Source organism: Xyrauchen texanus, chromosome 45, assembly GCF_025860055.1.
Source record: "Xyrauchen texanus isolate HMW12.3.18 chromosome 45, RBS_HiC_50CHRs, whole genome shotgun sequence".
NCBI lineage: Eukaryota > Metazoa > Chordata > Actinopteri > Cypriniformes > Catostomidae > Xyrauchen > Xyrauchen texanus.
Window position 1 is genome coordinate 27,767,787 of NC_068320.1, and position 12,968 is coordinate 27,780,754.

The 12,968-nt window shown below is 37.0% G+C and overlaps 1 protein-coding gene across 2 annotated transcripts in view; it reads right to left on the reverse strand.

Moving 5' to 3' along the window:
- Positions 1 to 2,966: 2,966 nt before the first annotated feature.
- dpysl5b (dihydropyrimidinase like 5b) overlaps positions 2,967 to 12,968 on the reverse strand; it is a 21,673-nt gene continuing 11,671 nt past the window's right edge. For both annotated transcript variants that reach the window (XM_052118364.1, XM_052118363.1), the window contains exons 12-13: positions 8,883 to 9,051; positions 2,967 to 6,145 (exon numbers count right to left, since the gene is read on the reverse strand). In XM_052118364.1, coding sequence (XP_051974324.1) covers positions 6,060 to 6,145; positions 8,883 to 9,051 — 255 coding nt within the window. In that variant the 3' untranslated portion in view covers positions 2,967 to 6,059. The remainder of the gene's footprint in view (positions 6,146 to 8,882; positions 9,052 to 12,968) is intronic.

Here is a 12,968-nt window from a genome sequence, read left to right on the forward strand (position 1 = left end):
GAACTTTTATATGTATTTAATTTGTATTTTAACTGTTTATTTATTGTATTGATTTTCATATATTTAATCATTGTGCGTCAATATAAAAAGGTTACTCAGAGGTCCTTAGAAGACAAAAATGTCTGTGTCAAAAACCTGCCATAATAATATTATATATTAATATTATTTTCCAATTTCAGTAAGTTAATGTTTTTAACCAATATCAGTCCTGATCATAACTACGAAATATTCACTCATTTTCAGAATTTTAAACATTTAAATGCCTGTTTGTTTACATAATGCCACTGTTGTTTTGCAAACTCACACACGCAATTTTATAATTTATTAAATTGTCCTGCAGTGCTCTACAAGACAGCAAACAGAAAATAGGTAAAAAGCTTGTATTTGCTCCATAGGCTAAACATTGGAAAAATGGCGCCACCTGGTGGAAAATATTTAACATTAACATTTTGAAGTCAGGACTCCAGAATGAAAGCATAATATCATAGAATTCATGATTTTATGCTTTAATGGCACTAGCATCAAATATTGAAGTTTTAATGTGTTTCAATGGGACATTTTTGTCCTGAAGGTCCCGAGTGTGACTGTTGTGAGTACACGATGTATTATAGATGTATTATAGGAACTGTATAGAGAAATACACACATTTGGCATTCCAAATGATCGAAAAAACAAAAATGTCCCGAAGTTCGCACAAGGGTTAATTTCTTGTAAAATATGTATTAATGCCATTTTTAATATTTATATTAGACTGCCTTTTTATTTATATTTGTCTTGCTATAAATATGAATTGCACGTAATTATAAGCTGTCCATGAAAAGGAGTCTAAAACATTTAATAATAATAAAATCATGTATTTTTTAAACATCTTTCCCAGCACTCAATTCAATATTTGATTTAGCTTTATGCTTGTATGTTAGGCTAAATAGAATAAAAAAAATACATGATAAATAAATAAACATGTTTCTTAAAATGTTTCATATGTGGTGGAATTGTATTAGTCTCAGTGTTACTGAATTACTGTAATTAAATTACTTTTTCAGTGAGAAAAAAGTAAAGTAAGGGATTACTCTTAATTTTTCAGTAATTTAATTACAGTTACTTCTGATGTAATTGTGTTAAATACTGTATAGACTATAGAACTATTTTATATCAAACAAAAGTGAATTAAAAATCGAAATGTAACATCTAATATTCAAACGCATGTTATCTAATTTAACGCCGCCCCTTTAAATTCTTTGGCCTGTTCATGAATAATTAATGTGATTTATTTGAAAGAATTAAAGTAACAGTTTCACATCTATCCTTCATGTATTTGTACTTCACAGCAATTAGAAATTAGTAATGCAGTTACTTTTCAGACAGAGTAATTAGCACAGTAATGTAACTACACTGTAGAAGATGTAATTAGTAGTTAGTAATTAAGTAACTTACCCAACACTGATTCGTCTTAATGGTTATTTTTCTGCTGGGCTGATCAATATCTACAGACTGTTGCACTTTCATTACTGTAGTCAGAAACTATTTTATATCTAAAAATATCTCACAATAAAAATGTAAACAGCTTGAGTGAAATATTTATAAATCGTGGAAAAATATACAATGCAAATAATGATGCCTAATAATGTGTTGTACATGTACACAAAGGCGCTGCCATGTAATACAATATATTCAATGATAAAATGTTTCAAACTTAAAATAATAAATGAAGCAACATTATTTTACTCAGGGATTTAGTTTATTTATTATTATTATTATGTTTGCACTTCATATCCATCTTATAACAGAATAAGCCGTTACATTCAGGACCAGCTGTTAAATACAAGCAACACAAAACCACAAACCGATTCACAAAGTGCTTTTTTCTGAGAAGAAAGGTAAAAAACCGAATTAAAATAGCACCATTTAAAACAGCACTAGCTCATGCTTGGATTGGGACAGAATAACAAGACAGCAATGAACACAAATTATATATTCTACATGTAACAAGATTAATAAAGGGGTTCATCAGCGAGTGAATATGTGTAACGTTGTGTCTGAGGGGTGTCACTCTCACAGGGGTGTAGATTCAAGGGCGGATGGGGGGAGGTAACCCCCATCAAAATAACATGATTATTGATTAGGCCTTTTGACCAATGAATTTCCATGACTTTTCAAGTCGCTCGTAATTACTGGAATATTTATAATTTTTTTAAATAAATCATTATAAAGCAATTTTTTGACAATTTTTTTTTAGTATAACTAGAAATATTTATATTAACTAAAGAAATGTTCATAATTTTTCCCCATTAATATGATATAAATTACTTGCCAAGGAATCAAAACGTTGTAATTCCTTAATATTTCCTAGTCTTGTTCCAGGTTATTAGTAATTCACAGAAAAAAGAAAAATTGATTATTACTGTCACGATTCCTGGTTGTCTGCCCCGTGTTTCACTTGTCTATTGTCTTGAACTACAATTCCCACAATTCCCGTCCCTAATCACTGCCAGCACTTTGTCATTGTCTTCACCTGATTGTCGAATAGTCCTCATTACCCCTCTGTATTTACACCTTGGTTGTTTGGTCAGTCTTTGTCGATCGTTGCTTGTTTATAGATGAGGTCCGGGAATTGTGGGAATTGTAGTTCAAGACAATAGACTAGTGAAACATGGGGCAGACAACCAGGAATCGTGACAATTACTAAGTAATATCAAAATAAAATTAAAGAAACATTTTAAGTTTTAATAAATTAATTTTGTAAAATTGTTTTTAATAAAAAAATACACTTTTTAACAAATTTAAAAATATGCTAGAATATTTGGTAATACTTTCTATGAAGCCCATATATATATATATATATATATATATATATATATATATATATATATATAATGCATTAGTAATGTCTTTAATAATACACTTTATAAATATGTTATAACTTCTCATAAATAATTGTAACCAAAATTATGATGCATTATAATAATTAGCTATTCATAGATATCCCTTACAGTATAATGCATTATAACACAAGCAACATCCAGTTCATTATAACATCCAGCAGATGTTATAATGTATATATATATATATATATATATATATATATATATATATATATATATATATATATATAACAGTTATGCTTTAAGTAAAGTGACAAAAGCAATGTCTTCTTATAAACATCCACAAGTGGTTATAAGACATTACAAGTCAAGCTGGAAGTTATAAACATTACACATGCATAAAATACAAAATACACACATTCAATGTACATTTTGAGCTACAAGGTTCAAATACATCAGAAACTGTCTGTATGTTGATCACACACAAGGGCGCAGATTTGGACACGCCCCCGACCACACATGTTGGGTGTAAACACACACAAGAATAATACAAATCTTATTTTATAAATCACTTCCACTATATAAGTTTGACTTGTGATGTACTACATGTTTCAAGTTTATGTTATGACCATTTAAAGAAGATATTTATTTTGCAACTTTACTTAAAGCAGGTCAAGAACACTTATAATATGATCACGTCTTAAAGACTTCTGACAATGAACTTAATTAGCTTCTGCTGCGTTACAATGGGCTGTTACATGTGTTATAATGCACTGACAACAGATACTGTATGTGCTCACCTTTGATTTGCACTGACTGTGAATCTGTGTAAATGTGTGTGCGTAGGTACAGGTCTTCTCTGATGACTTCAGACTTCTAGTTTAATACGCTTTTTACATTGTCACTAATAATACTTGGGTACAAAAATGTATCTTTATTTTTTGGCAATATCATGAACTATAAACACTGATATGTCAAATTTTTCCATTGGTTCTACATCGATTAAAAAACAACCGAACTGACAGAACTAGACTGAAATATAGTTGCAAGTAGCAATTACGGGGCCAAGCACCAACGCCGCAACACCAACGGCATGTGGGGAAGTATCACTGCACATCACTAATTATGACTTTAAGAAAAGAAGCATAGCATTACAATATAGGTAATAATAACTTTTTACCAATAGGTGGCACTGACACCAAATTTATGTGATGCTGTCAGGGTGTGGACACAATTACACGTACAAAGTTTCATGTCAATACGGCAAAGCATTGCAGAGCTATAGCGTCATATCCTTATTGGCATGTTGACATGAAATATATTGATGCGTTTCACAAGAACGATTTCGTTTATTAAAACGATTTTCATAACTATAAGTCATGAGAGTCCCTAGATGATACATGCAAAAGTTTTTGCAAATCGAACATACGGCTTATGAAGGAATCTAAAGAGAGCAGTCAGGACGATTGGCCAAATTAATCAGCAGTTATAAGCACTTATACACATTTTATTATAAATTTAGACCACAAGGTGGCGCTGGTCCCAAACTTTATAGGTACCCTCAGGGCTTGGCCCCAATGACATGTACCACATTTTGTAGAGGTACGCCAATACGTTTGTGATCTACAGCAATTTAAGGCCAAATTCAAAATGGCCGACATGGGAAAATTGGATATCATTTGATTCGGTATGCCCCAAGGAATCTAAAGAGTCCATGATTTTAGGCCAAACTACTCAAAAGTATTTCCTGAGCACTAGGTGGCATTGTGCCAAAACTGTGCCTTCAGGTCATGCTTGTGAAGACACATAAAACATTTTGTGTCAATACGCCAAAGCGTTGCGAAGATACAGCCTCACGTCTTTTTTGGCGTGCTCGCCGTTGAATTCGTTGACGTGGTATACGAAAACCGTTTGGTCTAAGAGGAGTTAGAAAAAGTTGATTTTTCGGAAAATTCCAAATGCTGGAACATCTGGTCGGGCGGAAATTGAAACCATGGTATGCGTTCGACTCGGCATGAGCCAAGGAATTAGACGAAAAATTATTTTGCTTCTAGGCCTTACGGCTAAAATGTTATAGGTTGAAACGTGTGTGCAAATTTGAACTCTTGGTGGCGCTACAGGGTATGAGTTAGAGACCCCAAATTTGGGTTAGTTACACTTGAGAATATCCTCTATCAGTGTGCCAAAATTCACAACTTCATTATGTATGGTTATAGGGGCTGCCATAGACTTCAATGGCAGAATAATAATAATTAAAGCTGTAAGCAGCGATGAACGGGTCCTCGCACGCTGGTGCACGTTAGGGCTGCTGTGCCAGGGGAATGTCACTCAAATTATTTTAGCATTCTTTAGCACTTAAATGTTGTTATGAGTGTATCTCAGTGTAAAACATGTAATTTCCTGTTGCCAGTAGGTGGCGCTATGACTATAACTGAATATTGTCATATAGAAGTGTTCAGGCCGGGACTCTTATCAAACATGTGATGTTTGGGGCAGATTGGACATTTTATGTTTGAGTTAAAACAACTTCCTGTTTCATGGTGAAACATCGAAATTTGTCAGGACGCCACAGACACGCTGTTCAAAGAAAACTCAAAAGCTTCACAATTTAGCATCGCCAAGGTCTTTAGATTAGACTGACTGAATATGATGTTGATCTGATTTAATCTCTAGGAGGAGTTTGTTAAAGTATGAGGCCTGGAAATGGCAAAAACTGAGCAAAAATTTAAGAGAAAAATCAAAATGGTTGACTTCCTGTTGAGTTAAGGGCATGGGTACGAGATACTTTTTTGTAGGTATTAGCATGTTACACATGTGTCCTCATTTTCATACGTGTAGGTGAAACGTAGCGTAAAGCGCACATCGTTGAAAGTTTGTAGGTGGCGCTACTGAGCCATTTTGCCACACCTCATTCTGAAACCCATATCAGATGTAAATTTTTGCCAATTCTGATGCGTGTGCAAAGTTTCATGAGTTTTCGAGTATGTTTAGGCCCTCAAAAATGTGATTCATTTGGGAAAATAATAATAAACGCCTAGAAGAACAATAGGGTCCTCGCACCATCGGTAATGTAATGTGGCACAGTTTCAGTTTGGTTTAAATGGCACTTTGAATGTGACTGATTATTTAATGTAACAGAGTTGTGATTAATTTACTACAAACATCACACGTGTACAGGGACATAAAGGGGGTCGCAGAGGAGACCTGTGTGATTAGTCTGGTCTGTGGTTTCCACGTTTACCAGATGCCACTGGAGCGGCCACCAGGGGGCGCGAGGATTCGAGCAGAGGACCTCTTGGGAATGTGGTCGTCCACTTGGGTGCCTGAGAAGAAACATCACAAACCGGTGCTTTATATGCAGTGTGTCACATACAGTATGTGGGGAACTTTACTTTTGATTTTGGACTCTTATTTTGAAAATGGTCACGTCTCGGTCATGTGACGCAGTCATGTGATCAATCCAAACAAAACAATCAAGGTGGCAGCCCATGTTATAGCGGCGCTGTTGTACTTGATACTCACTTTGATAGCATTGTTAAAAAATAAATGTTACTTTGTACAACCTTTACATTGCGTTCCTTCAAAGGTGGCGGGACGTTTACTCGGAATTGGTGTCCGCCGACGGAACACGAGGCCAATTGCCAATTTCCCGCATGCGCAGTGACGCAATTTAATTTGAACTGTTTTCATACATTATGCTACTTTTGGAAAACGCTATTGTGGACGGAGAGGGTTTTGAAACGAAAACGGTGTTTTCAAATGTAGACGCAGCTTTAGGGTACATTTACACGACAACGATATACTAAAACCCGGAAACGTTATTCATTTGGGTTTTTGAAAAGTTTGACGTACAGACGACAACATTGTCAAAACGATCCCTGTTCACACGGATCTGAGAAAATGACTAAAAATGGTGTATTATGCATGCCAGGCCAGTAGTTGGCGATGTCACTTTGGAAAGAAACACTACGCGACTGCACACGTAAGCATTCTTCCACAGAGCGGTGAATACAAACAATGAAGATGATGTAAGCATCGAGCAATTTTGTCTGGATGGACGATGACGTTTCTTTATTACTACAAGTGACGCTGGACTATTTTAAGGACTCCAACTGGTGATCTCATGTTGGTCGGTTCGCCATGGAGGTAAGGACGAAGTTCTCAGAGTTCATGCCTATAGACTGAACACGTAATACGTGTGCGGATGACGTCATCGTTTTCCGAAATTCGCATTTTTGTATGTTTACATGGAGACGATAACGGCATCATTTTCTTAAATTTGCACTTTAAAACTTGTTTTCAAAAGTTTGCATTTTCAGGCCCCAAAACGCCGTTTTCGTGCAAACGAACAGCCAAAACGCTAAAAAGTTTTCAGTTTTTAATTGAAAACGTTGTCGTGTAAACGGCCCATTAGTTGGCGGAAGTGATTTGTTTTCCAGTGTTATTTAGTTTCTTGTGCTTCCCGTTTTAATTAAAAGACTCTTTCTCTCGTCTTGTCCCTGCAAACATTACACAGTTTTGGGTGTAATCAGATTACAAAGTAATCCGTTACTGTAATCTAATTAATTTTAGGCACAAAGTAGTGTAAAACATTACATTTTAAATTCTTGTCATCAGATTAAATTTACAGACTTTCAATAAAAGTAATTACTTTTAATTACATTACTTGGGTTACAAATATTTCGTAAAACAATGTATTTATGTATGTTACAGTTAAAATGTGAATTCACGTGTTCATATGTACGTCTTTTTGCATTTCTGTGACAGATGAAGTGTAATAAACAAGGAGAAACACATTATTTTGAATTTGTTGAGTAGAATTTTTTTTGTTACAAGTGTTATAGAAAGTAACTTAAAATTAAAGTAATTAGTAATGTGATTACTGATTACGTCATTGAAAAGTAAAGTAATGTGATTACAATTTCATAGAAGTAATTGGTAATTTGTAGCCAGTGAGCTCTATTTTGAAACACGAGACTTCTTTGGTGTCTTTTCATGCCTGTAAAGACTGATTATAGCGTGAACCAACAGCATTCGAATTCATGAATGAGCCGAATGTACTGTTGAACTCGTTTGCGAACGAAAAGAATGAATCACTCATGAACAAAGATCTGCTGACCGACTGAACAAGAGGAGCCATGTCGTTCGATCAGTTCGGCATGTGAGTCAATCGCGTTCAACAAGAAAAGGAGCAGGATGAATTATGAATTAAAGTGAGTGATGACCACACATTACAATGACATACGGACAATATTCAAGCTCAAAATGATTTTTTAGGACTGTATTGTTTTCTTTTTTTGTATGGCTTGATAAAAAGCCGTGCTCAGCAGTTCACAGTATGATAGATCTGCTATATTGTCATTTGTGGGGCATGCGATGCTTTAACACTGCAGTGCTGAACAGTCTCATAGACCCCGTTTCCAGCTGGAATTAAGATGCGTTTTGGGTGATCCAATCACATGTGGCCAACCCTAAATATGACGCTATACCATCCTGTATGCGTCCCAGCAGCAGTGAAGCACCACTCCTCACCTGTCAATCAACCGCTGCCCTAAAACAAGAGTTTAAACTTTGCCGTTTACGAGCGGCTTTAAAGGAAATAACCGCCCGATCTGAAAATTTTAATAAGCGGATACAAACACAAGCGTGAGAGAAACACAGAAAAGAAGCACGAACACTTGATGCTCCATTAAAACACTAAAATAACGGATAATTCTGTTTGACATGTTGCATTTGTGCTTAGATTAAATTTATAACGCATCTGGGAGAAACAGCGCGCCTTTCTTTGTATATTCTGACTTTATTGAGCTCCTGTTGTGATTGATGTATGTCATCGTGAAACCCTCCCCTCCAAATCCGGACACATGTGGTCACAGGAAATGCATTTATAAGTGACCAGGTGTAAACAGCCATGTGACCTCACCTGACCACATGTGATCGGATCACCCGAAACACATCTTAATACCAGGTGGAAACGGGGCCATCAATCAATCACCACCACTAGAAAGAACTAGAAGTCTTGTTGAAGTCTGTGGAAACACAATGCAGTCAAACACACACCTGAGAGACTGAAGCTGGACTCGTGCAGGTCTCGCATGCCTCCATGTCTGGTGGTCACCCGCATGGTAACGTCGCCCTCTGGAGGGTCGGAGTCCTTCTTGCCAGAGTTGGCTACAACAGAAACGTCCCCAGAGTATGGAGTCCTATCCACTCTTCGCAGGGCCTGAGTCTGACACATGACACGTGATAATAAATACTCGATGAGTTTGCACAGCTTCAATGCATTTTTCTCATGAGTGTGCAGAATCTAGACAAAGAGTAGCGACTTTGAAGAAGCTCAAAATACTTACATTTGGGTTATTTCAGTTTTCAGTTACTCTGTTACACTAATATTCTAAAAACTAAAGAATGGGTAGGTTCTGTTCAAACCAGGGACTGAAAAAGTTCCAAGGAACGAAAACGGATAACAAAAAAAACGATAACAGCTCTAGACTCTGTTTACAGCCAATAAAGATGTGTCCGTTGTATCTGATGCTTTCTACCTGTCAATCATTTTTTGCTTTCTCATAGAATTGTACTTTCAGCGAATTATTGAGGCTTAATGCCATTTTTATGCCGTGTTGTTCATAACAGTTGTCAGTTGAGGGCGCTATTTTGCCATTTCTGCACGCTGTCGATCTTAATAAAGCTCAACTGGTATGCTCTGAGGGCGGGGTTTTGGAAAGAGGGGGTGTGGCTAATCCAAAGGCTCAGTCTCGTGGAAGTAGAATGGCTGAAATTGCTTACAGCACCTTTAATCCAGATACAAGCTAAAATATTTAGGTAAAAAGTACATTTCTCAGTTGTTTCCAAGTCTTCACTGAATTATTGTTAGATATGATGCATTAATACAGATTTGATGCTGCCAGGTTTTGACAATTGCAGTAAACATCTGATTTACACATAACACATTTTACACATCATGTTACACAACACAATATACAATATACACCTAATAATATACAATTCATATTAGGTGCATCGCAGTTCAACCGGCAGGTTATTTCGGTGAGGTTCGGTGTGGTCCATCCTAAGTCCAAGGTTCAGGCAGTGGCATATGAAGTATCCCATGTCTTATGGTTGGAGTTGGCATCAGTTCATCCTCTGAAGTCCTTCATAATAGACTGAAGTGATGTCTCGCTGGCACCTGCTGCATTTAATCGTCATCACTCAGAGACACGTAGCACTGGAGTCTGATACCAAGCAGGAATGGAGCTGGATCCAGCCGGTTCTGGTGACCTCAGGATAGGAGTCCTGAGGTTGAGTCATGGAAACAAATAGAATAATATTAGCCTAGATGCCATTACATTTGACTGGACTTGCCTTGAGGATTGTGAAATTTCATGAAATTTTGTTGGGTTTTGAAGAAATATAAAGTTGGTTATCGTCGGCATAACAGTGGAAACTTATTCCATGATTCCTGATAATATCTCCCAGGGGAAGTGCATGTATAAGGAGAAAAGCAGAGGCCCTAAAACTGATCCCTGTGGCACTCCATACTTAACTTTTGTTTCATTTGACAATTCCTTGTTTGCAAAGACAAAGTGGTAGCAGTCTGTTAAATAGGACCTAAACCATGCTAATGCAAGTCCACAAATGCCAACATAATTCTCCAGCCTATTCAAGAGAATGTCTTGATCTATCGTGTCGAATGCGACACTAAGATCTAAAAGCACTAGAAGAGAAATGCAGCAGAGATCAGATGATAAAAGCAAGTTATTTGTAACTCTGATAAGTGCAGTCTCTGTACTGTGATGAGGCCTAAATCCTGATTGAAATTCTTCATATATACTATTTCTATGTAGAAATTAACATATTTGGGAGGATACTAGCTTTTCTAGTATTTTTGACATAAACGGGAGATTTGAAATTGGTCTATAATTAGTCCGTTCTCCAGGATAAAGTTGTGGCTTCTTAATAAGCGTTTTGATAACTGGCATTTTACTAAGGATAGCGAGGAGTTAATAATATTAAGAAGGGGTTCTGAGATTACAGGAGATACCTCTTTTAAGAGCTTAGTTGGTATTGGATCTAACAAACATGTTGTGGCTTTTGATGTTTCGATAAGTTTCGTTAGCTCTTCATGACCTATGACAGAAAAGGATTGAAGTTGCTCATGAGGAAAATTATGAGATACTTCTCTCTCGAACTGGCGCCTCTGGCTCCCCTTTATCTCACTCTCCAACTGATCAGCTGATTCAGTGCCAGCCGTGCACCATCTTGGCCCGGCCACGCCCTCCTCCTCATCACAATTTGCAAATTCACTAAGGAAATCAGAATATGGTCCGGGTGATCTATAACTGTAGTGAGGGCAAAAGATGACAGAGATTTTTATTTATATCTGACGATGTCACATTAAGCATTATTAGTTCAAAAGACATTTATATCCTGTCCTCTGAGTAACACCAAAGACTTCACTGTAAATTGTAGCAACACCTCCTCCTCGACCCTTCAGATGAGGCTCATGTTTATAACAATAACCTGGGGGAGTAGATTCATTTAAACTAATATATTCATCCGGTTTAAGCAGGTTTCAGTCAAACAGAGCGTATCCAATCTATGATCTGTAATACTTTCATTTACAATTAGTGCTTTGGTTGAAAGAGACCTAATGTTTAGTAGCTCTACCTTTATATAATGTTTATCTTAAAAAAAATATTTTCAAGTTTTACCTTAATCCAATTTTTTCTAAATGGTTTAGTGAAAGTTTTGTGTTTGGTAGTTCAGGGAACAGACACAGTCTCTATGAGATTTCTATGTGCTACAGTCTCCATGTGTTGTAGTTTATGTGACCTGTGTGACATCTCAAGGCAGCTAGCAGACGTTCGGATTAGCCAGTTTGTCTGCTTCCTGACCTGTGCCCCAGTTAGTCAAATACTATCACTATTAAGACTATGAGCAAAATTACTAGAGAGGAGAACGGCACCTCCCCTGGAGGAATGGAGTCCGTCTCTCTTTAGCAGGTCAGGTCTACCCTAAAAACTCTTCCGATGGTCCATAAATCCTATGCTATTCTCCAGACACCACTCAGACATCCAGCCATTCAGTGACACTAATCTTTTATAAACCTCATCACCACGACGAGCAGGGAGGATATTTATATGCCAGAGCTTATTACAGTGTCTGACATCGTTTTTGCAAGTTCACACACCTCTTTAACATTATCTCTAGTGATATCCAACTGGCTAATCTCGACATTGTGAATCCCGACATGAATAACCATTTTAGAAAATCTATATTTAGTATTAGCCAGCCTTGTAAATTTCATCTGATGTCAGATGCTCTGGAACCCAAAATGCATTCAACAATAGTGGCTGGAGTCTCTATTTACATGTTCCTTACAACAGAATCACCAATAACCAGGGCACTTACAACATGATTCTCAGTGGGTGCATCACTGAGTGAGGAGAATCGATTGGAAACCCAAACAGGAACAGTAGAGTGGTGTCACTTTGCTGAGAGAGTATGCTGCCGAGACGTCACCCAAATGCCCTGCTCCGGGGCTCTACAGCCAGAACCAAATGTGTGTGTTGCTCGCTGTACTGCCCACATCTGAAACAGTATCTACTGACTTCTTTTTCTCACTGACCTCCACTAGTGTTCAGATGCATGTCTCTAACTCATTAACCTTCTCCATCAGCCTGACTATTTACTTACATTTATCATATTTGAACCCCTCACTGCTGTCGGAAGAAGCTATTGTAAACATGTGGCATGCAATGCAGGAAGCAGTAATATGAGCAGATGCCATGACTTACCGTAATTGTTTGTTGTTGTTGTTATGGTTGTTTCTGATTGGCAAGGGTTTGAGATCGATGTGAATCCTTCAAGCAATTCTTTGCTGTTGTTGTGTTAGTTCCTGATCAGCAGATATTTAAGATTGATGCAATAATCCATCCGTGTAAAACACAGAGTATAAAACGAATGCACGCAGTTGAAATGCAAGATGTAGACAAGAGAAAAAATGAAAAAAGACGCGGTAAAATAAGGCCCGGGTCCCTTTATTTCTTGAGGGATCTGGTATCACTGCAACTGGTTTATCACGCACCCTCAGCACAGAGGTTGTTTAAAAAAAAAGAACGTTTTTAATTTCGTTCTAACCGGTAA